At 42.1% G+C, this 26,108-nt stretch overlaps 1 protein-coding gene across 2 annotated transcripts in view; it reads left to right on the top strand.

Annotated features, from left to right (window-relative positions):
• The window catches only part of PLXNA2 (plexin A2), a 404,642-nt gene that overhangs the window by 270,699 nt on the left and 107,835 nt on the right, over nt 1-26,108 (top strand). For both annotated transcript variants that reach the window (XM_083617292.1, XM_083617291.1), the window contains exons 12-13: nt 4,217-4,416; nt 24,864-25,015. In XM_083617292.1, coding sequence (XP_083473418.1) covers nt 4,217-4,416; nt 24,864-25,015 — 352 coding nt within the window. The remainder of the gene's footprint in view (nt 1-4,216; nt 4,417-24,863; nt 25,016-26,108) is intronic.

Raw genomic sequence — 26,108 nt, 5'->3', positions numbered from 1 at the left:
TCCCGTGTACTCTGGAGGGAAAGAGTGTCCTAGTCCAGGGTTTCCTAAACTTGGGTCTCCAGCTGTTTTTGGACTACAATTCCCATCATCCCTGACCACAAGCCCTGCTAGCTAGGGATGATGGGAGTTGTAGTCCAAAAACAGTTGGAGAACCAACTGGCAGAAAATCTATTACAAGCCAAGCCCAGAGTTTGCAAATTATTTGGGCTCAGTTGATAGTCAAACCAGGATTTCTGACATGGGGAAGTTTACTGCTTCAGTTATGAAGCCCTGGTTCAGATGGCATGCTAAACCAAATCAAACATTGCTTAGCACAGTGCAGCAGCAAAAAGATCCAGGGAAGATCAAAGGAGCAACATGCTAACTCCAAGGTATGAATCAAACTAGTGATTCACAGCACTTTCTAGTGACAGATGAACTCACAAGAAAAGTACTTGCCCCCCCCTTTTAAAATTGACATAAGTTTCTATTAGGACATGGTTTTTTTGATTATGGTACAGTCGTACCTTGGTTTTCAAACAGTTTCGTTCACAAACAACTTGGAACTCAAACATTGCAAACCCGGAAGTAGCTGTTCCGGTTTGTGAACTTTGCCTTGGAAGCCGAATGTCCAGTGCGACTTCCAATTGGCTGCAGGATGCTCCTGCAGCCGATCAGAAGCCGCGCCTTAGTTTCTGAATGTTTTGGAAGTCAAACGAACTTCTGGAATGCATTCTGTTCAAAAACCAAGGTACGACTTCACACACACACACAAAACACAATATTTTCAGGCATGAGATCCCCATTGTGGAAAGAAGAAGACTTGATATAATTGACCCATCACATCTTCAGATCTTGAACCAATCCATATTTGAAAGACTTTAAGACTTCTAAACATGGGTTAGCAATTGGATTGACCCATTCAGTACATAATCATATGTGACTCAAGATGATTGAAAGGAGTCAGCTAAATTGGTCTAGGATGGCAGCCTTAGTTGGTTGACTCTGCACATTAAAGAAGAAAGGATGCTTAATGGTAACTGCTGCTACAGGTGACGTGTCTAGAAAAATACACATGATGCCAGGGTCAGTTATTATATGACCCAAACAAGCCCTGTGAAAACAGCAGGCTTGGTCCATGAAATGAATACCTATTAAAGAATCTGGTTTTTACAGCAGCAAGGACATCCATTAAATGGGTTCCCATTTGTTCCCCTCTGAGCTATATTTTGCTTTCAAATGCTTTTGAAGTTTACTGTGGAACCTGATATATTGTGAGTATTGCCAGGTTCCCTGGGAATGGAGACATTGTTTTCAATGAAGTCTTTCTTGGTTGAAATCAGTGGAGGAAACTAAACAAAGAGGTTTTGAAGGCTGTCGTCCAAATCAAGCATGGAAGAAATAGTATCTAAGAACATCTGCAGAAAGGTTCAACAGGAAGGAGAAGGGTTTATATGTCCCCATTGTCCAAACTCTTGTATGCAAGTACAAATCTTGCTTGACCTTGCCCAAAGTACTTCAGTTATGCTTTCGGTTTCATGCTGGCTAGTACTATTTACTAATATCTGGAGATATTAGTATCTGGAACCACTAAATCAAAAAGGAGGAGGAGTTTACTCAGCAATCTTTTCAAAAGTGATCTTGATCCACAGTTTGTATGTCCTTAGTCTAGCGAACCTTAACAATCTGAGATATAAGATATTGCTCTGAATGTTCGGGGGAGGGGGAGCCAAAGACTGTTCAGATGCGTCCGAATATTGTATATGGAGCATGGATATCCAAATTAAAATGTTTTGTAAAAGATGGGGAGATAGAGAGTAAAATCAATAATATGAATGCCCATCTTTAAACAGAGGTTTAGTACCGTAACTAAAACCTACTAATCCTGAAAATCAGAGTCATGAGTAAAGTTTGGTTGATCCCTCAATTCAGACTGCAAGTATCAAAGCTGCGTTCACATTAGTGGTTTGCCTCTAACTATATCTGGACACACTATCACTATTAGGTTTACACTTTACCAGTAGTTGGTTTGGTATTAAATTACTGCTGGAATATCCAAGTATCAGGGGAACCAACAGTAAAGGATCAGTGTAAACTGTTCTTAAGCATAGAACAATTAGTTTTGTCTATCTAGGCAAAAATAGTTGTACTGGTGATCATTTTCAAAGTCAGGATGCTTCATTCTCCCTTGCTCAAACAAGAGAATATGAGGCCAAAGCAGCAAATAGAAACAATAGTGACTTAACACACACACACACACACACACACACACACACACACACACACTGAAGTTGTAGTTTGGACAGTGTGAAAGTGATTAAGATATTTGGAGAAGTAGGTGATAATGGACCTGTTCCTTTTACAAAGCAAATTTACCTAACAGCTTTAATTCTATTATCAAAACATTCTCTCATTTCTGCCGTATGACTTCTGTGCTATCAATTCTTTCCTTTTAAGGATTATGTATGCATACATTTTAAAAAATCCCAAGTATTCTGGCATATTAACTACTAATATATCCATAGTCCAAAAAAGTTTATAAATTTATGCTGTAATGAATTGTTCGTCTTTAAGGTGCCACAAGTCTCTTAGCTGTTTTTGCTGCAACAGGCTAAAATATCTACCCCTCTGAAAATTGTTTTATGTTTAAAGTAGAGGTGGGTAGCCTGTGGCACTGAGAAGATGGCAAGCAGAAAGAAAATGGGAGGGGGCACAAAGATATAGCAAAGGGTGTGCCCTGTCCTCTTCTGGTCTCACTTCCATCCACCACTCGTCCTGGCCAGTGGCGTAGCGTGGGTTGTCAGCACCCGGGGCAAGGCAAGTAATTTGCGCCCCCTAACCCGTGGATTTTAGTAGGGGCAGAGAGCTGCAAATGCGAGCACGCCCCCCCCCCCGATGTTGCGCCCAGTGCGGCCGCCCCCCCTGCACCCCCCACGCTACGCCACTGGTCCTGGTCCTTTCCACCACTGGCAGATACCCCCTGAAAAAATGTGGTACTTGACACACACACAAAAAGGTTCCCAACTCCTGCCCTTGTTAAAGAGTAGGAATTGTGGGTTTTGTTTTTGTTTTGTTTTTTGTTATTATGAGAACCCAGAGATATATCGAGATATGGACAGGGACTAAAGAAGCTGGTTGTAAGCTCTTACCTTCACTTTGACCAGGGTTCAGTGCCTACCCAGCCAAATAAGCTGACAGAGATGGCTTCAGTTTCATAGCTCGGTTGCATTTTGCCAGCCCCAAGTACTTTAGTACCTAGAAAAGACATTTACATTTTGTAGTACAGGGATGGGAAAACTCTACTACTAAGCCTCAAAATGTTGATGAACACACCTTACATGCAGGCTGTCCTGTTCCGAAAGTCTCCATTGGTCTGAACTACACATTCAAGCCATGCAACTCCTCTTCAGGTATTCAGTCCGCATGCACGAGAGCAAAAAGTGTGTTGGGAGCGGGTTAGTCCCACCTCAGGGTCTGAACATGATTAGAAGCCTCCTCACAATTGGGAATCCTGGAAATGTAGGTTTCGGGATCACAGAAAGGCTTCTAAGCACATTCAGCTAAACACACTTACAAGCCCTTTTCCAATCTTTTGTCTAAAGTTAGCAGCGAAGGGGGTTTGGGATGATACATAACTCTCTGCCCTCTCATGCTCAGACCAGATACCTGAAGATAGCTGAAGAATTCAATCTGGACAAGTCTTTATTTGTTCATTTATTCCAGTTTTCTTCCATCATTGGCATTCATACTAGTTTAACAAAATCTCATAAAAACTTCCATGTAATAAAACATAAAACAGCATATAAAATCAGAGAGCATGCTATTATGCATAAATGGCAACAATAAAAGGACCAGTTTAATCATTAACAGTTGACAGAGTAACCCAACACACATCCACAAAAAAAGCAGTGTGAGTAAACAGGACAGGCTTTGCTTGATGCCTTTACGATTCCTACAAAAGGGCTAGGCAGGTTTCCTTCGGAAAGGGGTTGCAAAGTCAGGGCACAACCACAGAAAAGGCCCTATTTTCAATAGTCACCCATCTAACATTGGCAGATGAGGGTACCCAGTAAAAGGCCTAAGATGGCCATTTCACCTGGTGGGCAGATTTGTATCTGGGTCAGTACAAGCATCAGTTCACACCTTCCAGCAATGTGAGCAGGTGTATCTCATTTGATCTGTCAGGTGTGGGCTGTCTCCCACTCTCTGCTCATGCTCCCAATCTCTGTCTCCACAGTTCACCTGTACAAATGTGCAGCCCAGCGGGAAAGTTGTGGGTTGTGCCTGAAAGCAGATCAGAAATTTGAATGTGGCTGGTGCACTGGAGAAGGGAGGTGTACTCTGCGTCAGCACTGCCCCTCTCCTATTGGTGGATGGGGAAGGTGGCTCGACTGGTCAAGCAGGAATGTCAAATGCTCCAACCCACGAATCACTGAGGTAAAGATATTTAAATCAATTGGATTTTCTTCCTATTCCATTCACTTCTTTGCTTGTTTACTTGATTTATCTTTCTATTTTTAAGCCAACCCCCCCTTTTTTTTGTATATCACAACTACCTTAATATGCATGTTTCAATAATGTATAATAATCAGGAAGAGGCTTTTTCAGTGGTGACACCCTGGCTCTGAAATGTCCTTTCCAGAGACACTTACCTGATGCCTCGTTTGATATCCTTTCAGCACAGGGCAAAGACCTTTTAATTCTGTCAGGTCTTTCCATCTATTTTATTGCCAGTTTAAACCTGTTTTATCTCTACCATGGAATTTTAGGCTGATGTTACATTTTCATGGATTTTTAAAAATCTATTTCCTGTATTTGATGATTAGCCATGCGGAGATACTTTTAAAGTAAGGGAAGTAAACACCCAAAATAAGTAAATGAATAAGCTCTACAGAAGAGAGACCCATTTGTCTGCTTCTTCTCCGCCTGCCTGATCAGTGTGTCTCCTCCTCCCACCACCATTTAGCAATTGATGATTTGGGGACTCCACAGAGGGCATATTGATCCCACCCCTCCTCCATCCCGCCCAAAACTTGGCAGAACCACCACTTAATTCCACTGTTTCACTTCCATACGCTTAGGAATTACCTGTTCCTGGTTCCACCTGGTTTGTCCCGATATAACATGTTCTCCTTGTTGCATAAAAGTGGAAAATAAAGTGATATGTGATTTCCTATTAAATTAATTGTGCAGCATCTATGCTTCACAGCCAACATGCACGTTTACTGGCCTTGATCACCCACTCTCGGTTGTCAGGCTCAGACATCAGTATGAGGGTGTCCTCCCTGCCCTTCGGCAGGCACACTAATTAAAACAAGGAAGTAATTAGTCCGTAATTGATTTCTCTGGATTGCAGGCCAGTGCAGGGAGCAATAGTCTTATGAAAACTTTGTTCTCTCTGATGCTGTCATTGGTAGAAACTGACAATGTTTAGCAGAAGCTTTCAGTAGTAAAACTACAGACTGAGATAATCACTGGTCCTCTGCTTGTTGATTCCAGACACTGAGCTTCCTTTATTCATTACCTTGATATTTATACCAATGCTTAACCCTGGTTAAGACTGATAATTCTGACGGATCTACTAGTGTAGCCCATCAAAGACTTGTTACTACTCACCTCAATGAACAGCATCCGACCTCACCAACTTTGCCTAATTCTTCCTTCCCGGCAAAGCCCTTCCTGCCTGTTAATGTTACCAAATCATCGATACAATTAACACAGAAGAAGACCTTATCCGCACAAACTAAAATTACCGATTTCCTTATGGGTCCTCGTTCTACCTCCAAGAACCCATTAAACAACTCAAAGTGACAATTACCGGGACAGCACAAGGACTCGACATTATCAATACTTAGCTGGAACATTGCTGGTTGGAGAACCAAAAAATCAGACCCCGAATTCAGGAAGTACATAAATTCATTTAAAATCATTCTATTCCAAGAAACATGGGATGAGGAAGAGATTACCATAGACGGCTTTGATCTTCTAACACTTCCGGCCTCCCCTTCTTTGAAAGGTGGTCGCCCCAAAGGGGGCCTTTTGATTGGGATTTCACTCCAACTTCGCGCCAAATTCACTCTGGTACGGGCTTCCCCGCCTTTTGCTCTATCTGGACTGATCACAGAAGGGAAGTCCTCATTACTAATTACTAATGTTTATCTCCCCCCCGAAGGCTCAGCGCCTGATCTTGATTGGAGATGGGAATCATTTGAAAATCACCTACTGTCATGTCATACTAAATGCCCTAACTCGTACTCCTTAATTGGGGGAGACTTTAATGCTCGTATTGCCACAAATTGGGACTTACTAACCAAGTCCAAATGGTGGACTCCCCCATGTTTGGACAATTTTGACTTGGAACATGCCAGAATTAGAACTTCAAAGGACAACAGAGTAAACAAAGCAGGAGTGACCCTTTACCAAATGGCCATTCGCCTGAATCTAGTATTTTTGAACGGCACCTTCCCCCCCGATATACCGGGGGAGTTCACTCACCTGGGACTAACATCTAACAGTGTTATCGATTACCTCTTGATCTCCGCAAATCTGGCCGTTAATGTACTTTCCTTCCAAGTTGAAAACCAACATTTCAGTGATCACCTCCCAATAGTGACCACTCTGTCATTGTTCCGGTGCCAGAATGACAATAAACACTCAGTCCTTCTGGAAACCTCATCATCGATCAAAATAAGAGGGATCAAATGGTCGGAGGCTGTGGCCCAAAAATACCAGGTTTTCTTCCATAGGGAAATCAACGCCTATTTACCTCAAATAACTACTGATTTACAAGATTCCAATTCGGTTTTGAAACTTTTTAACCTTCTTATAACAAACCTTACCACTTTTTTTACATCACCTCCTCAAAAGGCGAAAGTGGCGCATTGCAGTGCTGGGGCCCCTTGGTTTAACACCTCTTGCAAACAAGCAAGATCCCTTCTTCGTTCCATCTATAATGAATACAAAAACTCTAATGCTCAGGCTCTACCATCTTCCTATTTACAAGCCAAAAGAGCATATAAACAGACTTTAAAGCTGGCCAAACGCGAGTGGTATCAAAAACGTTGGCGAGCCTTGATTGCGGCCTCGAGATCCCGCAGACCACAGGAATTTTGGGCTCTGATAAACAAAAGAGGAAGGAAGTACCCGCTGACGATTATCCCTGCGCCCACATGGGAACAATTCTTGAGTAAATATTTCTCCTTGGCAGAGGAATCCAACTCATCCACGGAACTCCGAGCCGACCATCTACCTTTGTGGCCCTCCACTGACCCAGACCTGATAATGGACTTGATATTAGATCTGAAAACGGGCAAAGCCCCCGGGCCGGATCTAGTCCCTGCTGAGGCTATTGTTGCGCAACCGAGGTGGTGGGCTGAAATTCTGGCCAAAGTCTTTGATGCAATTAATTCTACGGGGCTTATCCCTAGGTCATGGAAGGAGGCCGTGATCGTGCCAGTCCATAAAAAGGGTCCCCCTGCTGACCCGGAGAACTATCGGAACATCAGCCTTTAGTCTATCATCGGGAAAATCTATGCAAAATTTTTGCTGTCCAAGCTGTCCCATTGGGCAAACGACTCAAATTTGATTGGCCATGAGCAAGCGGGCTTTAGGAACAATTACTCGACCTCTGACCATATGGTAATCATGTATCATCTTGCCAGAAAATATTCTGCCCCGAGTCGGGGGCGCCTATGTGTCGCTTTTATAGACCTAAAGGCTGCCTTCGACAGTATCCCAAGAAATTGCCTATGGAAGAAATTAGAGAGATGGGGCATAGATAGAAGGCTGTTATGGCTTATAACCCAATTACACCATGGGTCGTCAGTTAGAGTGAGACTCACACCAGCGGGAAACCTATCCAACGAGGTCCCAATAAATAGAGGTGTGCGCCAAGGCTGCATTTTGGCCCCACTCCTCTTCAACCTGTTTATTAGCGATATGAAGCTCTTTCTGAACGAGTCTCAAGCCAATATTCATGCCCCCCGCCTAGCTGATTTTCGCTGCCCTTTGCTCCTATATGCCGACGATGCAGCAATCCTTTCCTACTCTAGAGTTGGTTTATGCAGAGCTCTAAAGATTTTTGCGGCTTATTGCAAACTTAACCATCTGACAATTAATCATGGGAAATCTAAAGTCCTGGTCTTTACCAGGTCTCGGAAAACTTACAGCTGGAAGTTAGATGGAGTCCAATTAGAACAGGTTTTCAAATTTAAATACCTGGGAGTCTTTTTTCATTACAATCTAAGCTGGAAGCCACAGATACAGTATTTACTAAACAAAGGGAAAACAATACTTTATACTCTACTCCAATTTCTTGCGGCCGACGGAGCCTCTCACATCCCTTCTGCATTGAAGGTATACCACGCAAAAGTGGTTTCCACCCTCTGTTATGCTGCCCCGCTCTGGGCCCCAGGGTCCAATTTAACATCACTGGGGACATTGCGGAATCAGTTTCTCCGTCGCCTTCTGAAACTCCCCATGTGTGTGAGCAATGCAGCCATACGTCTGGAGTTAAGGATTGCATCATTGGAGACTGTCATCTGGAAGCGTGTCTTTGGCTATTGGCTGTCCAGCTGGCATAGGCTTCCCGACCATTACCTTTTTCAGTGCCTCTGGCGGGACGTCTTTGTCAATCCGTGGGTAGGAAAAATCCATGCCAAACTTCTGAGCATCGGAATTTCCCCAGCGGACTCCTTAAAGATGAACTTACGCTCAGCCAAAAGCCTTACTGAGCAAAGATTAGCGGACATTGAAAATCAACACAACCTCGCCAGGGGTGGGGGTGTCTGCTCCCCCAGGTATCACGGAATAACCCCACCACTTGGCCTTCCATCATACATGTCATCTCTTTCATCAGTACCACACCGACGTGCATTTATTCGTGCAAGGTTCAATGTCTTTCCATCGAACCTGCTGAACCACAGATTTTCCAAGGGTTTGGTGTCTCCGCTATGCGTGTGTGCCGGGGAAACTGTTGAATCTCTTTCACATATAATGTTCAACTGTCCCCTACATAGCATAGCCAGGGCTAAATTCCTGGGTCCTGCTTTACTGCGCTTGGTTGGCAGGCCTGTTGAGTCACACGCCGCACTGCTTTTGCAGGATACAGATTCTTCTGTAACTCTGCAGGTGGCGAGATTTCTGAATGCGGTTATCTCACACTCAAAAACCACCAAAAAACAACAACAACATCAAAACTAATCAGACTGTTACGATGAGAGTGCATGTCGGAGTTCGTCTTCAGTTTTCCTTTTCTGTGATCCGTCCCTTGGAGCTCTCCTGGCCCCAAGCTGTCACTTGGCTCTGCTCAATGACCCACCCTTGCATCGTGGTGCTCACCTTCTGTTGTCGGATATATCTGTTTTTATGTCCCTGTGTTTTTATGTTTGTACATATTTTATGGGCTAATAGCCGTAAATAAATAAATTGTAAATTGTAAATTGCTTCAAAATTTCAGAATTGTGTAACTTACCAGAGAAAGCCTTAGAGCAGTGCCAGAACTTGTAGCTATAAAAGCATCACCCAGTTAAAGACCATAGTAAATATATATATATATAAATAAAAATGCCCTGTCAAATAAGTATTCTTAATGTTCTAGTTAATTCAAATTTGGTGTATAACAGAGGCAGAATAATCTCTACTTAACTTCTGACCAGAGATTATATAGAATTAGTTCAGCCTTGTAAACAGGGCCATAAAAATTACTAGCCTGCAAACAACTTTACTAGCCTGTGGGGGGCTGATGAAGCAGGCACCGAGAGCTCTGACCCTCCTCTAGCTGATCACTGCATGTTCAGCCTCTTCAAGCCTGCTCACTTGCCTGCATAGAATTACATGTGCTAGCCTGTATTCAGTACCTTGTTTGTGGCTACTAGGCAGATGCTTATGTAGAAGGCTGAGTTTGTTACAGGAAAAGATTTTGGCAGGGACTGTCTTACTGTTGATCTTTGTAAGTCACTCTGGGAGCCTTTTTAGCTAAAGAGCTCTGTAAAAATGCTATAAATAAAGAGCCAGATTCAGTATCAGCCTCATTGCAGAACTGCAGGAGTAGTAACTTGGTTCTTTAGTGTCAGTGTTATAAAGTCCGGAAGTTTGCTATAGAGAATTTTGCCATAGAGAATTTACTTCATCAGGGATTAAGCTCGGCCAAATTTCAGGGAGAAAATATAATGAAGACTGGCTTGTTGGTGGCAGTTTTAGAATTTTGCATTGCACTCTAAGGGTGACATTAGTCCCCCTCCCCTTTCCAAAACATGCTTTAGATTTTTCTCAGCTCATAAAACATACTTGGGCAGTTTAGATTTTATTAAATATTCATGCATTTTGGAGAAGGTTTGCTTTTCATTAGTTTGGTGAAATCCATTGTGTCTTTTACAGGGTCCTCATTTTAATCAACATGAAATTATTTAAGGGCAAGTTGCGCATATTGTCTAGTGCTTTATGGTGGTTCATCTTGCCACAAATGGCAAATGCATCAGGAAGGAAGTAGCTTGAAGAAGCAGAGGCAGAAGGCCAAAACAGATGTGATGTGGGAAATTCTTGTTTATAAAATGCTATGTGTGTTTTAATTCATATATTGATTAACTATGATTCTTACTGTTAATACCATTTAATACTTACCGGTATATAGTATTAATAAAATTAAATATATTAATTGATGTGGAGTGGATCTGAAGGACCAACCACATCTGCTATTGGGTCCCCGGAGCACAGATTCACACAAAGCGGCAAAACGTCCTTGCAGGTTATTAACAGGATTTTATTTGAAGTGCATATATGCAGAACAAAGGTACAGGGCGATAAGTTCGCAACCTGCACACCAAGTCAGGGTGTGCCCCCTTTTTATAGATTTGCAGAATACAATACCACCTGATTTCTTGTAAACCGAAAGTTATGGCAACTTCCTATGTCCTTACATGGGCTTGCCCCCCGTTTCCTTCCTGCACCAGCCTCTCCACGCCATGAACCTCGACACGTGTTCACATGTAGAACATGTGATTTATACTAATAGCAATAAAATGGGGCTTTGTCTCCTGCGTTACCCTCCTCCCTTTCAACTCGCCTCCTTGTCTTCCGTCTCCCCCCGTCTGGGGCCAGAATAACACCCATTCAACCTTGCTCTTATCTTTCACCCGCCCAAGCTAGACATTCCAACGAGAGGCCCATTTGCACTGTAACATTTAAGCAACAGAAAAAACCCTGTCCTTCTGGTTGGTGTAGAAACCTCCCCCCTTTGGGATAATAATAGAACAATATTGTAATATGCCCCTTCAGATCCATCATGAGGAAGGGGGTTAACTGGTAACCCCTAGGTTAGATTTACTGAAGGCAGTTCAGAAACTTCAGCTGGTTCAGCAGCCAGGTTGCTTATGGGGACAAGATGGTGAGAATATGACACCAATCCTGTCCTGACTTCACCGGCTGCCAGTTAGTTTCCAGGCCCAATTCAGTTTGGTGGCTTTGAACTACAAAGCCTTAAATGGCCCAGGATTGCAATTCCTCAAGGATTGCCTGTCCCCATGTGAACTGACCCAGACCCTGCAATCATCATCTGAGGTCCTTCTTTGTGTGCCTCCTCCATGAGAAATCCAGAGGGCAACACAAGAATAGGCCTTATCTGCAGTGGCCCCATGTGGAATGTTCTCCCCAGAGAGGCATTGCCTGGGGATTACATATCTTTAGGCGCCGGGCAAACATATTCCTCTTTTCCTAGGCCTTTGGCTAATTAAACAATCTATGGCCTCTTGATTGCCTGGATGGGGGTATGTGTATAAAAATCTCTGATTTAACACAACTGGGTTTAGTCTGCTGCACAAACATATGAGTCACATCCATGGCTCCACACACGTTTTGTCCTTTGCCCCATCTGCCTTGTGACCCCCCAGAGAGTTGTCCACAAGAGAAAGCCATCCTGGGGGTAAAAAGGTTCCCCATCCCTGACATAGATAATGATGTCTCCTTTTTTCAAGCATAGAATCATAGACTTGTAGAGTTGGAAGGGACCACAAGGCTCATCTAGTCCAACCCCCTGCCATGCAGGAATTTTTGAAATTCTCTTCCCTGTAGCTGAAGACCACCCCCCAAAACATCATACATACATGGGGGGGGGCAGTCTACAGCAGAAAACCTGTCGGTCAGGATACCTGATAATTGTCAACCATTGCTCAACCTGGACAGTCTGGCCATTCTTTTGTGATGGTAAATACTTTAGTTCCCAAATCTCTTACATAAATTGATAGTTTGCTCAGCTTAACAGATACTTGCCAGACTGTATTTGCAAAGGGAGGTGTAATGCCCCTACAGTCCAAAGACAACTGGAAAGCTTTCCCCATTTCCTTCCTCCTTGCAGAGGAATATTTGAGGTCAGTTTGGGAGAGTCAAAATGGCTTCAGGATTGCTCTCCTGTACTGTTTCAGACACTATACTTAAGCACATGTGTTTGCCTTGTACATTTATGAACATTTGTTCTATATATATATATAAGACCTTAGGATTCCTATAACAATTGCAAAGAACAATTGGCTGTGGAGTTCTCAGTAAGTACTGCAAGATGTTTCCTTTTCGCTCATTCTGCAGAGCAGTGGCTGAACAAATGACTGGAATGGCTACTTGAACAGAATATTCTTTTCACCACTTTTCCCACATTCCTCATTAAGCTCCCTTGAATCACTCCTCACCCTCTTTATGGGTTGTTAGTTAAAAACAACAACTCCTAGTGCTTCAGTTTATTACTTTTTGACAAGAAATGGTACCCATTTATTCTAAGTAAATGAGTCTCAATTAACTTTACTCAATCATCCCCAAATCCTGACTTGAGAGCTCTTGTGAAAGCACATACTGTTTATATGTCACACAGAGACACCAGTCAACACTCAAAAGCCCTATCAGCCCATTTGTTGAATGAGATCCTGTAACATCTGCAGCAGCCTTGTTTTGGACTACAGCTTCCATCACTCCTAGCCAACGTGGCCAAAGGTCAGGGATGATGGGAGTTGTAGTCCAAAATATCTGAAGGGCCCCAGGGTAGGGAAGTTGATCTATAGTACATCTTTTGCCATTGCTTGAGGTGGAGACCAAAGAGGGAATGGTTGCAAAAACTCAAATGTGTACATGGAACTGAGACACACATACCAAGGATACTAAAATGGCAGGAAGAATAATCTAGGATAATTGAAATAACTGATTTTAAATGAAAATTATACTTTGTGGAGAAAATGAGTATTAGATAGACCAAAATGGGTGTTGGATATGGATCAAATGCATTTCCAGAGAAATACCACACTAAGTCCTGGTATCAATTTTGTTGCTGTTAAGCTTCCTCAAGAGCCGGGGGGGGGGGGCGGGGGGGAGTGACAAGTAGCAACTGATGACTTAGGACTTCCTGGCTCCTAGTGTTTACTTCAGATGTTTGTTTCATAAGCAAAGTAGTTCAGTCTTTGTTTCTCTATGTTCTTGTTTGTTTGTTTGGCAAATGTATAGCCTTTTCAACAGTTGTTCTCAAAGAAGGTTATAATTAAAGAAAAATAAAGTATCAATACAATTATAGCAATAATAAATAGAGTATTAACAGAGGCACAGAGTAGGGTAGAAATGTTATATATAAATTGCAATTATGCAAAAACCCAGGCAATTATGTTAATTTACTTTTATGGCTGACTAATACAAGAAGCGTAACCAGTGGGTTTTTTAAATCCATGGCAAAACAAATGGGCAAACATTCACACCATTATGAAGCTCATCCCACTATTAAAATGAATATTGTGTTTGTAAGTGATTATTGAAAAATAGTACTGCAGATCTTCCCCTCTACATAATCAGGGACTAAATAAAGCTCCCTGCCCCACCCCCCATTGTTGCTCTGAAAGTACAACATGCAAGCATGTGTGAAAATGTATTTAGCTAACTTTGGTATCCCATATTCACTAGGTTTTTGGTGCTGTGTTAGCCACAGCCTTTCATTTTCAATAGTATTTAAGCAAAGCACAGACATTATGCTGGCTCTTTGCCCAAGACTGAACTTTTCATCTCCTTTCTACAGCCATTAGAACCAAGCAATGTTCCTCTCTTTCAGCTTGATTCTGTGTGACACTAAGACCCGCCCTTTCTGCCAACCTGATGGGCTTAGTGCATTTTATTTTCATCCCAAGGGGTTTAGTTTCCATTTTTTATTTTTAATCAAAACCTTGAGCCCTTCTATAAATAAACAAACTTGCCTTCTCAGCATTTTAAAGTTGTTCTTCTCACAAAGATCTCTGTGCTGTGTGCAAAGACCTGGGGGTTGCAAGTCACCAGGAGCAAGAAAAGGAATCTGAGAACAATTCTCCCTTCCAAATGAAACATTCAGACAGATGTAACATTTCCAGAAATCAGAGATTTCACTTCACTTCCTTTCCTCAAGCGAACCAGAAGGCAAAAGCAATTCCTTGACTCAACAAAGAAACATCTCACAGCAAATGCTGGCCAAGTTGTTTCTCCAATATCATCCTTGAGTTAAATTTCAAAATCTACAATATCTTTATTGGGACTTTAATTAATTCTCTGGAATTCTTAATCAGACAGGATGTTAATCCAAACAGAGAAAGTGAGGATAGAAAAAGCTGGTTTGATGTTGACTATTCTCAGTTTAGTCATGGTCATAAGACAGAATGTGCAGGCTAATAGTGCAGCCTGTATGTGTCTACTGAGAAACATGCTCCATCAACACTTACCTGAGAGTAAGGCCCATACGGTTGCATCCAGCAAAGCCATTCCACAAGTCAAACACCTTCTGTACTTACACCAGAACTTCCTCTTCTTCTTCTGCATATCCCTCACACCACAAACCTTCCCTGAGAGTTCCCACAAACCTCCAGACCAGATCTGTTGGGTGGATGTGCTTGTGTACATGCTTGTGGGGTTTACAATGAGTAGAGGTGGGATGCAAAGTTCTGTTGCACATGTGGAAATTGTTCAGTTCTCACAATGACTTGGTTTCAGCCTACTGATAGCAATATAACTTGCTACCAAGCAGACATGTATAGGATTGTTTTGTGAATTGGACTGGACTCTACTAGGTGTTACAATGATTTCAGATTGCCTATAGGACTGTTGTGGAAGAGAAAAGCATAATGGTTTAGCCTCTGTTTGGGGGGGAGCATAAGACCCCTTAGTTATGAAAGAATGGTATAATTGGTTTGATTGTCTAGAAGGAAATGAACACAACTCATCTTTGTTAACAGGAATTCAAATTAGAGTTAGGAAAATCTTAGGCCACTCCTCTTCATCAACTCTCAATGTTCATGGTAGATAGGAATTTGTATCAATGATTTCCATGAGTGAAAATCAGTGAGGCTACTTAAGTTTGAATCAGCCAGTTTATGCAGCCAGTTTATGTTCTTAGTTCAATGGTATGAACTCATCAAGTATCTATGTGCAGGCATAGATACTTGATGAGTTCATACCATTGAACTAAGAACATACTCCTGAGCACCAGTACACATGTAGCATTTCGTTTCTTAACCATAGGATTGCAAAATCTCTCCCCATCCTCTGCATTCTGGAGCACTAATTTGAACTCCTAGTCTAACGTCAGTTATGCGTTACTCCAGCAGTATCATTAGATATGGTTAGAGCTACCCAGGATTCCCATTTAACCCAGGTCCTGAAACAATGCTTTGAAAACCGTTTTGCCCAACCTGGGGCTTGAACCCACAACTCTGAGATGAAGAGTTTCATGCTCTACTGACTGAACTATCCAGGAGTGCTGTACCAGCCCTCAAAAATGTATAGGACTGCAAGTGAACTTTCTGGGAAATAGAGGAAGAGGGTGAAATTTCATCAGAGGAAGATTACTATTATTTCCATGAAGTGCTTCTCAAATGTGGATCTCCAGCGAATGTTGGACTACAACTCCCATCATCCCTAGTCACTGGTGCTGCTAGCCAAGGATGATGGGAGTTTTAGTCCAACAACATACTTGGAGGTCCAAGTTTGAGAAACACTGGAAACAGATCAAGGAGATGTAAGCTTTTTTAAAACGGTAATGAGCCAATGGGGAGTGGAGATTAGGGGGATCTTTACTTGTTGACGTAAAAGAAAAATCAATAATGGTGTACATGTTAACATGAAATCTTTTCCATCCACACAGTGCATCATTGGGATCTATCCCATGTCCCCCCTGACAGCATAAATCTTCCCCTGCTGCCCACAGCATCAGTGATTAAATAAATAAAAAATCAGCTTCCTTATGAACAAGCAGTGCTCTGATCTCCTATTCATTTATTTGCAGGCCTCATTAATATAACATCACTGCAACAAACAGCTAACGGGGGTTGTGCGGGGAGGAGTGTCAGGCTGAATAATGGAGTTGCTCTGCTGAGATAACAATTAGGTTTGGAATGTACTATCAGCTAAGACAGAGACAAGGAGTGATCATGCCAGGCTGATGAACTAGCTCTGTGGATGTGCTGAGCCCCTGCTGGGCTCATCTACTGGGATGGAGCCAGCTACAAATATAACCATGGAACAAAAAGCGTATGTTATTCGTATAGCTTTGAAAGGCCACAACTTTGCTACTCTCCCCTCCCCTCTTTTGTCAGATATGGTGCTATTATGTTCAAGATGGCTTTTATTACAGGACTTGATGGGCTCATTTTTCCCCACCTGTGATTAATTGATTTTATTTATCCTCTCCTCTCTCGCTTGCTGTTCCGAGACCTTGGAATATATTATAATATGCTCAAAACAAAATTCTAAAAATATCACACACACACACACACAACACCTGTTCTCATCCTTTTGCAGAGTATGGACTTGTGAATGTCAGTGGGATGGTGTCTGTGTTAATGAGGTACATGCATCAGCCCAGCAATGGCAGCTGTGTGTCAGTTATGTTTGTTTTGCTGAAGAGGTGCTGCTTGGTTTATGGGGTCCTGGTACCCACATGTTGGAATATTACCCCCTTTTGTCTTTGCAGTCTAATTGTGCTGCAGAAATTGAGTTTCTGCTTAGTTGCTGTTTCTTGTATTGTATCAGTGCAACATCATGACCTGCAAAGCTGTACTGGCCCATTTACCCAGTGCTATCCAGTTGTTTGTTTTGCACAGCAGACCACAGGATTGAGCTAAATTAATGATGATGGGAGGTAACTAAGAGGTACAGGAGCATGATGGAGTCATTGGCAAAGGCTGCATATAGAAGGTTTCAGGTTCAATCCCTAGAATATCCAGCTAGAGCTGGGGGTGTCTCCTGTCTGAAACCCTGAAGAGCTTGCTGCCCATTAGAGTGGAGAATGGTCTGACTTATAACACATGTGTGCTTATGTAGTCTTGCTTTTCAGTTCCTCTTCTGCACCTGTCCTATAGGAAAAATGTTTTTAAAAGAACTCCTGTTTCAGTTTCTGGGCAAGCAAATAAGGTTGTTCCTATTATCAGCGAAGCCTTGTGATGGGTAATTAATATTTTGGAGCTTGGATGACAGGATTTGAGGAGAACCATTGGAGGATGTTTCCTAATATATGTTCGTCCCCATAGATACTTCTCCTGACTGACACCTTCATAATGATAATATAATACTTTGCCTTGCGTGGCTTCTTTTATCCAGTGATTGTAAAGGGCTTTAAATATCAGAAGCAGCTGGAACATTGTGACATGCTGGCAGAGTTGGGATTAGAACTCACAAGTAGCAAATTCCAGGAGTTGGAGGTTTGTCCTAGAAACACCCTCCTTCCTTTCCTCTTTGTTGCAACGATGAATGCAGTAAGGATTACTAAGCATCTTGTGTATTAACACACCAGCTAACTAGGGACTATGCATTAATAGAAAAAGGCTCTGCATATATATCCCTATCTGGATAGGGAATTGTATATGCAGCAGGGTGCTATTCATGTGATTTCCCAGCTCAATCTAGTATTCATAGCTACTGCACACAATCTTTTTTTCCTTTTTCTTTTTTAAGCTAGGATCCCAGTGATCTGCTACCTGGGGACTGGATTCAATTCCGTTCTCTCCCCCTTACCCACCGATCATCAGTACAGCTGCAGCTTTTTAAAAGGGCTCTGTGTGCACATCTCTGACTGCTGCGCACATGCTTTGCTGGATCAGAGCTGTAAAGTGAAATATAGATGATAATTACAATGATCTGGCTGTAATTTGGTTGCTGATGCTAATAACACCCCTCCCCTCACCCAAAGCAAGCATTTCTATGACATATTTAATTAACGTCTTCTGACACCACTGATCTTGTGCCTTTAGCAGCCTGACACACAGAATTTTAGTTTTTTCCATCATTTATCTCTGTTCTAGGAAAAGCGTCGCCTGCTAAATTTCTGTGTGATAGGCTGCTGCTATACTAACTTCTGATGTGTGGGAAGGATTCCAGGAGCCAGAAGGAGCCAGTCAAGGCTACCTCAGAGCCAGTTCCAGCTAGACGTTCCCTTCTCCACCCTCTCAGGCCTGCCCTGTTGGAAGGATTCCAGGAGGGAGAGGGAAAGAGGCAAAGGTTGTAAAGGGAAGGCTATGCTCTTCCTCTTCTGTTATGACTGCCAATCTGCGTAGGCCAGCTGTGAAAGGAGGGAGGGCCCTGAGGTAGGCCTTCCACCATACTCCCCTTATGTTTCTTCTGAACCCCAAGGGAGCAAAGCAAATACTTTTGTGGGGAGGCCAAGGGAATATCCCATTGTCATGCAACTCCAAGATAGGTTGGTTTTCTCTGTCAAATCCCACTGATGCACACATGACTCCAAATGGACTAGCCACATGAAGGGGCAGAAAGGTGCTTTAAGAAAATAAAAATGTAGCCTATGAAAGGTATGCCTACACAAATTTAGGTTTCTCCTCAAAAGCAGTGCAGCATTTTGGAAGAAAAGGGGCAAAGAAATGTTGGCAACATTTAATTCTTAAGGGCTCTTGACTCAAGTTGGGTTCTGATGGATTGGCTGGACAGAGCCACCTGTCAGATGGAAATGTGCTGTTCTCGCCTTTTAGAAGTTGGTAGGTGCAACTGTCAGGGTGTTAACTACTGCAGGAGTTGCTCAATTTCCCAGAAAACCAGCTTGTATATTGGGACTTAGAAGGAGCTACAATGGTCTTTTTGCCTCTAGGGAATGGAAGCTGAGCAAACTGTCAGTTTTTGAAGAGAGAAGCTGTGAGTAGGCCATAACCATGTCACAAAGATCACCTCGGAGCCTGCTGCTCTCCCACCCCATTTTACCAGTTGTCCTGTGGGAAGGATTTCAGAGAGAAAGAAGAGGCAAAGACTACCTCAGAGCCTGATTCAATTGGACCTTCCCCTTCCCAAACCACAGAGCCATTCTACAACCATCTGCCCAGTGAGAAGGATCCTGATGACTTTTTATATGTTGATCTTACTTATTGTGGCTTTTAGAGCTGTAGTTTGATGTTCCTTGGAAGAATTTGTATCCTGAAAGGTAAAATATAAATAAATTAATTAATATTATAGGTGATTATAGTAAAAGGATAGCAACTGTGTGGCTGGTTTTATGTCAACATGGTAATGCCAAAAGAAACCTGAAGTTGGCCCCAACTCATATAATTTACCTTGAATCTACATACAAATAGGATCTAAAAGCTACTATTTTTCTTTATAAAAAAATGCTTCTAGTTTGGATACCAGAGACATGGCAGCTGGCTGGACTTTGGCCTGGTCTTGTTATGTCTAGAGAGGTCTATATAACTGGACCCTTTAAGTATTTGCTGCCTTCTGTGATTATTACTGAATTTCCCCAGCTGTAATTAATTGAATGCATCTGTTCTAACCCCGCGGCTGCATTGTGACACAGTTCCTTCAAAACTGTTCAATTAGCGGCCACTAAAATCTAGGTCGAATGGGAAGTCTGGTTCGGGTATTTTCCAGGTCAAAACATTTGGAAAACAGAAAAGCCACACTGCGTGTTTGACATTGTAGTAAGGTTTTGTTGACTCAAGTCAGATAAGAAACGTTCCCAGTATCTAAATAAATAAATAAGTGTAAGTGTGTGTGTGTGTGTGTGTGTGTGTGTGTGTGTGTGTGTGTGTGTAAAAGCCTTGGATCTTTATGGGAGGGGCAAAGCACCTCAGTTTGTGATGCAAATGCTGCAGCAAATGCATTTTTAAAATAACATACAGATGTAAGGGAAATAACTGTCAAGAATCGTGAACCATAGTGTACGGGTGACTTGTAAACATGAGCAGCAGCAGGCCTTCAACAGTGCTTAGTATAATATAATGCAATTTGATTTTTGTATCGTGTCCTTTGTAGACACATGATGCTTTGCAAAGGAAAATGATACAAGACACACTGCAGAGTGCTAGTTACAGAAAGCAGGAGTGTAACAGACGCTACACAGTGAAGAGATTAAAGCTTTTAGTCCCAGGGCTGAATGCAGAGGGGAGGATGGGAACTAAAGCAGAGGCAAGAGAAAGAAAGGAGTGTTTTTTAGAACACAATGCAGCCCTATACATAATGGTACCTGCACAGTCAAGTATATATTGAGATGTGTTTTGCATTAAAATAATAATTTTAGACTTGCAGAGTAAAGGAGCAGAAGTGAAGTGAGAAAAATTAAGAAACGTAAGTGAGAGAGGAAAGAATTGGGTTTGGCTGTGATTTGATTGAGGGCATGAAATGGGTGAGGAAGGCTTGCATTCAGAGAAGTCATTGGGAGTGTCTAGATCCCATCAGAACACTCCTCAGTTATTCCCAGGTGGACAGCAAGAAGAAGAAAGCACATGGTGTGATAGGGACAGCTGATGAGTGTTGCCATAGGAGCACCTCTCCACTGCTCCTAGAGCTAAGCAGTGGAAAGAGGTCCTGCATACCTCACAGAAGTTGGCCAAAGGCTGCATGTAGCCCATGGCACTCATATGTGAGCTAGAAGACCAACGTGTAGTGGGAGTGGAGAGTTATAATTTGAGCACAGTACACTGAAGTTTAGGCAATGGTGTACTGGAGATGGTTGGTAGTTGTAGATCAGTGGTGGGCAGAAGGGAGATCAGGATCTACTGGTAAATCTCTGGGTGCTTTGCAGTAGATCAGGGTTCCTGACTCCCAGTTGCTTTATCAACAGGAACAACAAATTGACTTTCCCCACCTAAATTAGGCATCTGCAGACATACTTTTGTGTGAAAGGCTGGGACCTCTGTTCAGTTCTTGAACCGAAAGCAATTTCTTCAGCTCAGAATGTGCTTTAGAGACAACCTGATGTTTAATTCTGACTATATATCCTTTACATCTGGCTCTGCTGGGTAGATCTTACGGTCCTAGTGAATCTGACATGGCTGTGGTTCGCCCACCCCTGTTGTAGAGGGTACCTTTTCCTAGAATAGTGCTTGTGGCAGAGGTATACTATAAATAGACAGGTCATGAAGTAAACCCCCCCCTTTAGTATTTCAAAACGACATTTAAGGAGGTGTGAATGCTTTGCTCCCTAATAAAATGTGGTATTTAACATTCAGTGCCTGTCCAAAGCGGAGCTTAATGAAGTTCTCCAAAGTAACTGTCAAGCCTTTTAAGGTTAGTAGCTTTTATAAAAGTCTATAAAAAGCCAGTCCTAAACCTCCCAGCAGACATTTCTGCCACTAACAACCAGCTGTAGCCTCCCACCAGCTTTCTTGTGTTCCACCATAGTAGGTACGGAGGTTGCCTCCCACGCCTGTAGGTTGTCAGGGCATGATTCAGAAGCTGAGATGTAGATGCTGGGCTAGGAGTGATTACGGTAAACGACACAGCCTTCTTAGCCGGACAGAATTAGTGGGTTTGCAGTGTTTAGAGCGCATGTGAAAATTGCAAGAGGAAATGCAACAACAAAGGCTAAAAGGAATGATTGGATTGCTAGCGACACTTTCTAAGGATATGTTGTGAATATCTCACATTGGTATGAATTTAACTTTCACATCTGGCCTCCCACAGCTGTGCAAGAAACAGGTGGCAATTGGCACAGCTGTTGAATTATTATATTTAAACTTATACTGGAGTTACGGTCCATTGGTGCAGGGTCATATTATATATTACATAGCCATATAAAGTACAACAGAATAAAATAACACCTTAATTCTTAAGTTTCTACCTTCACAGTTGCTGCATGAGATCATATGGAAAGCTCTTGCTTTCTCATTTCCTCCCTTCCTTTCCTTCTTTGTTATCTCCCCTGCTGTTAAAATTTATTGTAACCTCCTTAGGGCAGAGATCCCTACCCACCCATTTTTATTTTTATTTTGCCTATGCTCTTCTATACAGCACCATGCAGACAGATGGCATTAGAGAGACAGAGAGAAGTAATAATCTTATATTCACTGGGTCTTCTCTTCCTCATATCACATGTGCTTCTTGATTATACAGTAGTGCTGCAGTGGACAAATACATGATGGTCTGGAAGGAATAAAGATTCTCTCTCTCTCTCTCTCTCTCTCTCTCTCTCTCTCTCACACACACACACATACACACACACACACACACACACACACACACGAGTGCTGCAGATGTCTCCTAAGATGATACCAAATACTGTGCTGGAGGGGGTTAGCTATAGTCTGTTTTATGGTCCATTTGTAAAACAAATAAACACCACACATGCATCCCAGTGAAACACGCTCAACTTTTGGGGTGATTTTTCACACCCCTTTGCAAAAGGAAGCACAACTATTTGCAGAAAGTGCCTCAAAATCTGGCCTATTCCTAGTTCATAAGATGACAGCCACAAAATTTGCCAAGCAGTAGAGGCAGTGGAAAATTATAGAAATTTCTGGGAATCTGTTCAGTTCTTCAGTTGTTGTTTTTTTAATACTACATGCTGAAAATGTGAGAATCTCAGTTTTCCCTTCTTAATAAAATAACTTTATCACCTCTACAAATGTGGGAGAAAATTCAAATGTGGAACTATATCACAAGAGTTAGAAGCACTATAGTGTAAAAACATAATATACTAGGAACTAGATGTCAATAAAGGGCTGTAAGATGTTAGTCCTTTGCTTTGTGAGTTAGCATCCTATATATTTGGAGTTTGGGAATGACACCTCAATTTTGTTAGTCTTATTATCTCTTATTAGGTGAATATGTTATTATCAGGGAATTGTAGTATAACTTACATAGAATTTATTTTCCATTGATGAACTGACTGGAGATCCACTAACTTTTACAGAAAGAAATTGGCCTAAATAATCAGTTTTAGGATCCTACTTTTGACCAATGCAATTCAGGGTTCTCCAAGATACACACAAAGTAGAGAGATTCAAACTGGTCTGTTGGGGGGGAGGGGAATCTAATTCTACAATCAGGAAATACCTTTATAGGACCAACAAAAATGTCGCATTAACTTTTCAGGGTTCTATGCCCCCAAACCTAATTTGACTTATATGGACTTTGTATCTAGTACACAAGCTAAAATTGTAAGGTGAACATTTCCCCCTGTACTTACCTTCACAAGGAATCTGTGTGTTTTGCTTAGAACTGGAGCCAAATTTGGATAACTGCTAGATTTTACATTTTCAAAATGGGGAATCAACCATTATTTGCTTCTTTGACCCAACAGCCCTTAGTAATGCCTGCCTGGATCCTAGCAGCATGTAATCCAATTAACACAGCAAGCCTAGCTATAGAAAGCCAACGTTAAGCTGCTAGGTCATGTGAGGAAGCTGCCAAGGAGTTTGGAAGAGGTGTAAGTCTCACCTTGCCCTGTCCCACCCCCCACCTTTCCCCTTTTGGGGGGACAACCCTGGCTCAGCCAACTGAACCCCTGCTGAGCTGGGACAAGGGGCTTACACTAGTTGAGACCCAGTTGGAAGAGCCCAAGATCCACCAAATCCAAACTCTCTCAATCCCAAGGTTTAGATTGTGCAGTCAGTCTGCAGCATCCTCTTACAAGCTGCCTTAAGGCTAAATGTAGGCTAGGCTTCATGCTTCAACACCAAGCCAGCTCTCCTCCCTGTTCCCTCTATTTTGCTTAATGTTAGCCCAATGAAGAGCTCTGGAGAACTTGAGTGTTTGCTCACCATTTTGTGGCATTTACATTGGTCCTCATAAAAGTATAACTCAGCTGTGTATTTAGACTTTTCACAGTCACAGGCCATTAAGTTGTTTCTGCTACTGTAATGTTCACTGAGTATATTCAGATGGGCAGATTTCCTCATTACTCATACCTGGAAACACTGCAGATGTCTTGAACAACTTACACTTCACTGAATATTCTGTTCCAGTTAATGCTTCATTTCCAGGTATCTTTGCTTAGTAACTCATTAAATAGGCACTAATCTCCCTGCAGTGATCCTCCTTTACATTTGGACAAAAGCAGCTCTGTCCAAATCTTAAAAGGCAATTTCATGCACCTTTTTAACAGTGATTTTGCACATATCTATACCAAACAGGGGGTGCATTCTTCTGGGTGGGGGTGACAGGAGGGAGAATTGCTTTTACATGCATAATGATACCTGGTCCATAACCTTTTTCTTCCCCTCACTAAGCTTTCTGGTATACCAAACCAAAGTTATTGTGGTGGGGAGATAATTTTTGAATATTTAAAAAAAAACAAATTTAATAATCCTAAGAAGATGGTGGTTTGTGTACCACAAACTAACAACAGTACATTGACAGGGATAATTAATGACAAATTGATTTCCCCAGCCCCTGCGCTCTGGTTTTATACATTACTTTAGCCACCTTATGCTCCTAAATTGTATGCTCATTTTCTAGATGGGTCACTGGGGTCTAGAAATACTGTAGTGTGCTCAAAGTTGTTGAAACAGTATTCACAATAGATGGTGGGGGGTGTTGTTTTTGTTTTGTTTTTTAAAGCTAGGCTTTCTACACAAACACATGCAGCTCCAATCCTTTTTTGTGTGGCCATACAGCTTTTGGCTTTCTGTGAGATATAGTTTGTTTTTATTGTTGACCCTGTGCTCTGCTTCCCTCACCAGATCCTAACAGTGTCAGGCCCACCAGAGGGAGGAACACGAGTTACAATTCGTGGTGTTAACCTGGGCCTGGATTTCTCCGAGATCGCCCACAACGTACAAGTGGCTGGAGTGGAATGTACACCATTGGAGGAGCAGTACATTATTGCTGAACAGTGAGTTGACGTGGCGCCACCTGAACCTTTATGCGAGCTAAAAGTCGCTTACAGCATTTAGCATAAATGCTGTTACCCCCTGCAACAAAGGGGGAAAGTACAACTGAGTATACTTATGCTAGGAGGAACAACATGGCAGGTGATTATATTTAAAAGTTGGAATCCTAACTGGTTATCTGAAGAGGATAAACCTGTAAGCCTGGGTGAGGCATTAGCGGGAAATGTGTATAAGCTGTGACATTTGCTGCTTTAGGATTGTAATAAATGTAATAGTAATGTAATGTGCAGGACCCAATGTAACCCTCTTACATGTGTAAAAAGCACTTTACTTCTCATATATTGGGATCAAATAGACCCCAATTAAATCACAAGTTGTGGGTTGGTGGGGGTTTTTTAAGATGTATTTGGCAATTACTCCAGTGTAATGTAAAATATGAAATTGTATTCAGGATTATTGTTTATAACACAGGGGAAAGTACCAACCTGCGCTCTTCATAGAAATAGTATCTGGTGTCTTTAATGACTTCGCCATTTGAATTCATATGGAGTCTAATTCACCCCAGTAGCACTTGTGTACTTTTCTCTTGTGACCATGTGGGGGCGAGGGGGTGGTGAATGTGAACATCTCATTATGTTAAGTGCATCACCAACAAGACATGGCTATTGTGAAGTTAAGTGACAGTTTTCACCTGGTTGAAATTATTAGACTCTCTCCACCACCACCTCATTCCAAGTCCATCTTCTGTGAACAAAGGGGTAAGCATGGCTTCTCCAACTACATAGGAAAACATAACTCCTATCAGGAATGTGCTTCCTTTAATAAGCTTTCATATTTTATACAAAGTCTCAGTGCGAATACCTTTCAACCAAAGATGTGCTCCAAGTATAGGTTATCTTAACAAAAGTTAACCTCTGTTTCTGCATATAAAACTCTGCATGTTAACAGCATGCAGGTGAAGGAATCATGGTTGTATTTTAATATTTGGTTGGGAGCCGCCCAGAGTGGCTGAGGAAATTATTATTATGATTAGAAAGGGGTCCTGTTTCAAAACCTTCATGCACATGCATTTTGAGATTGTATGGTCCCACAGGC

Source organism: Podarcis filfolensis (genome assembly GCF_964270895.1).
Source record: "Podarcis filfolensis genome assembly, chromosome: 6".
NCBI lineage: Eukaryota > Metazoa > Chordata > Lepidosauria > Squamata > Lacertidae > Podarcis > Podarcis filfolensis.
This window is presented reverse-complemented; position numbering and strand designations above follow the sequence as displayed.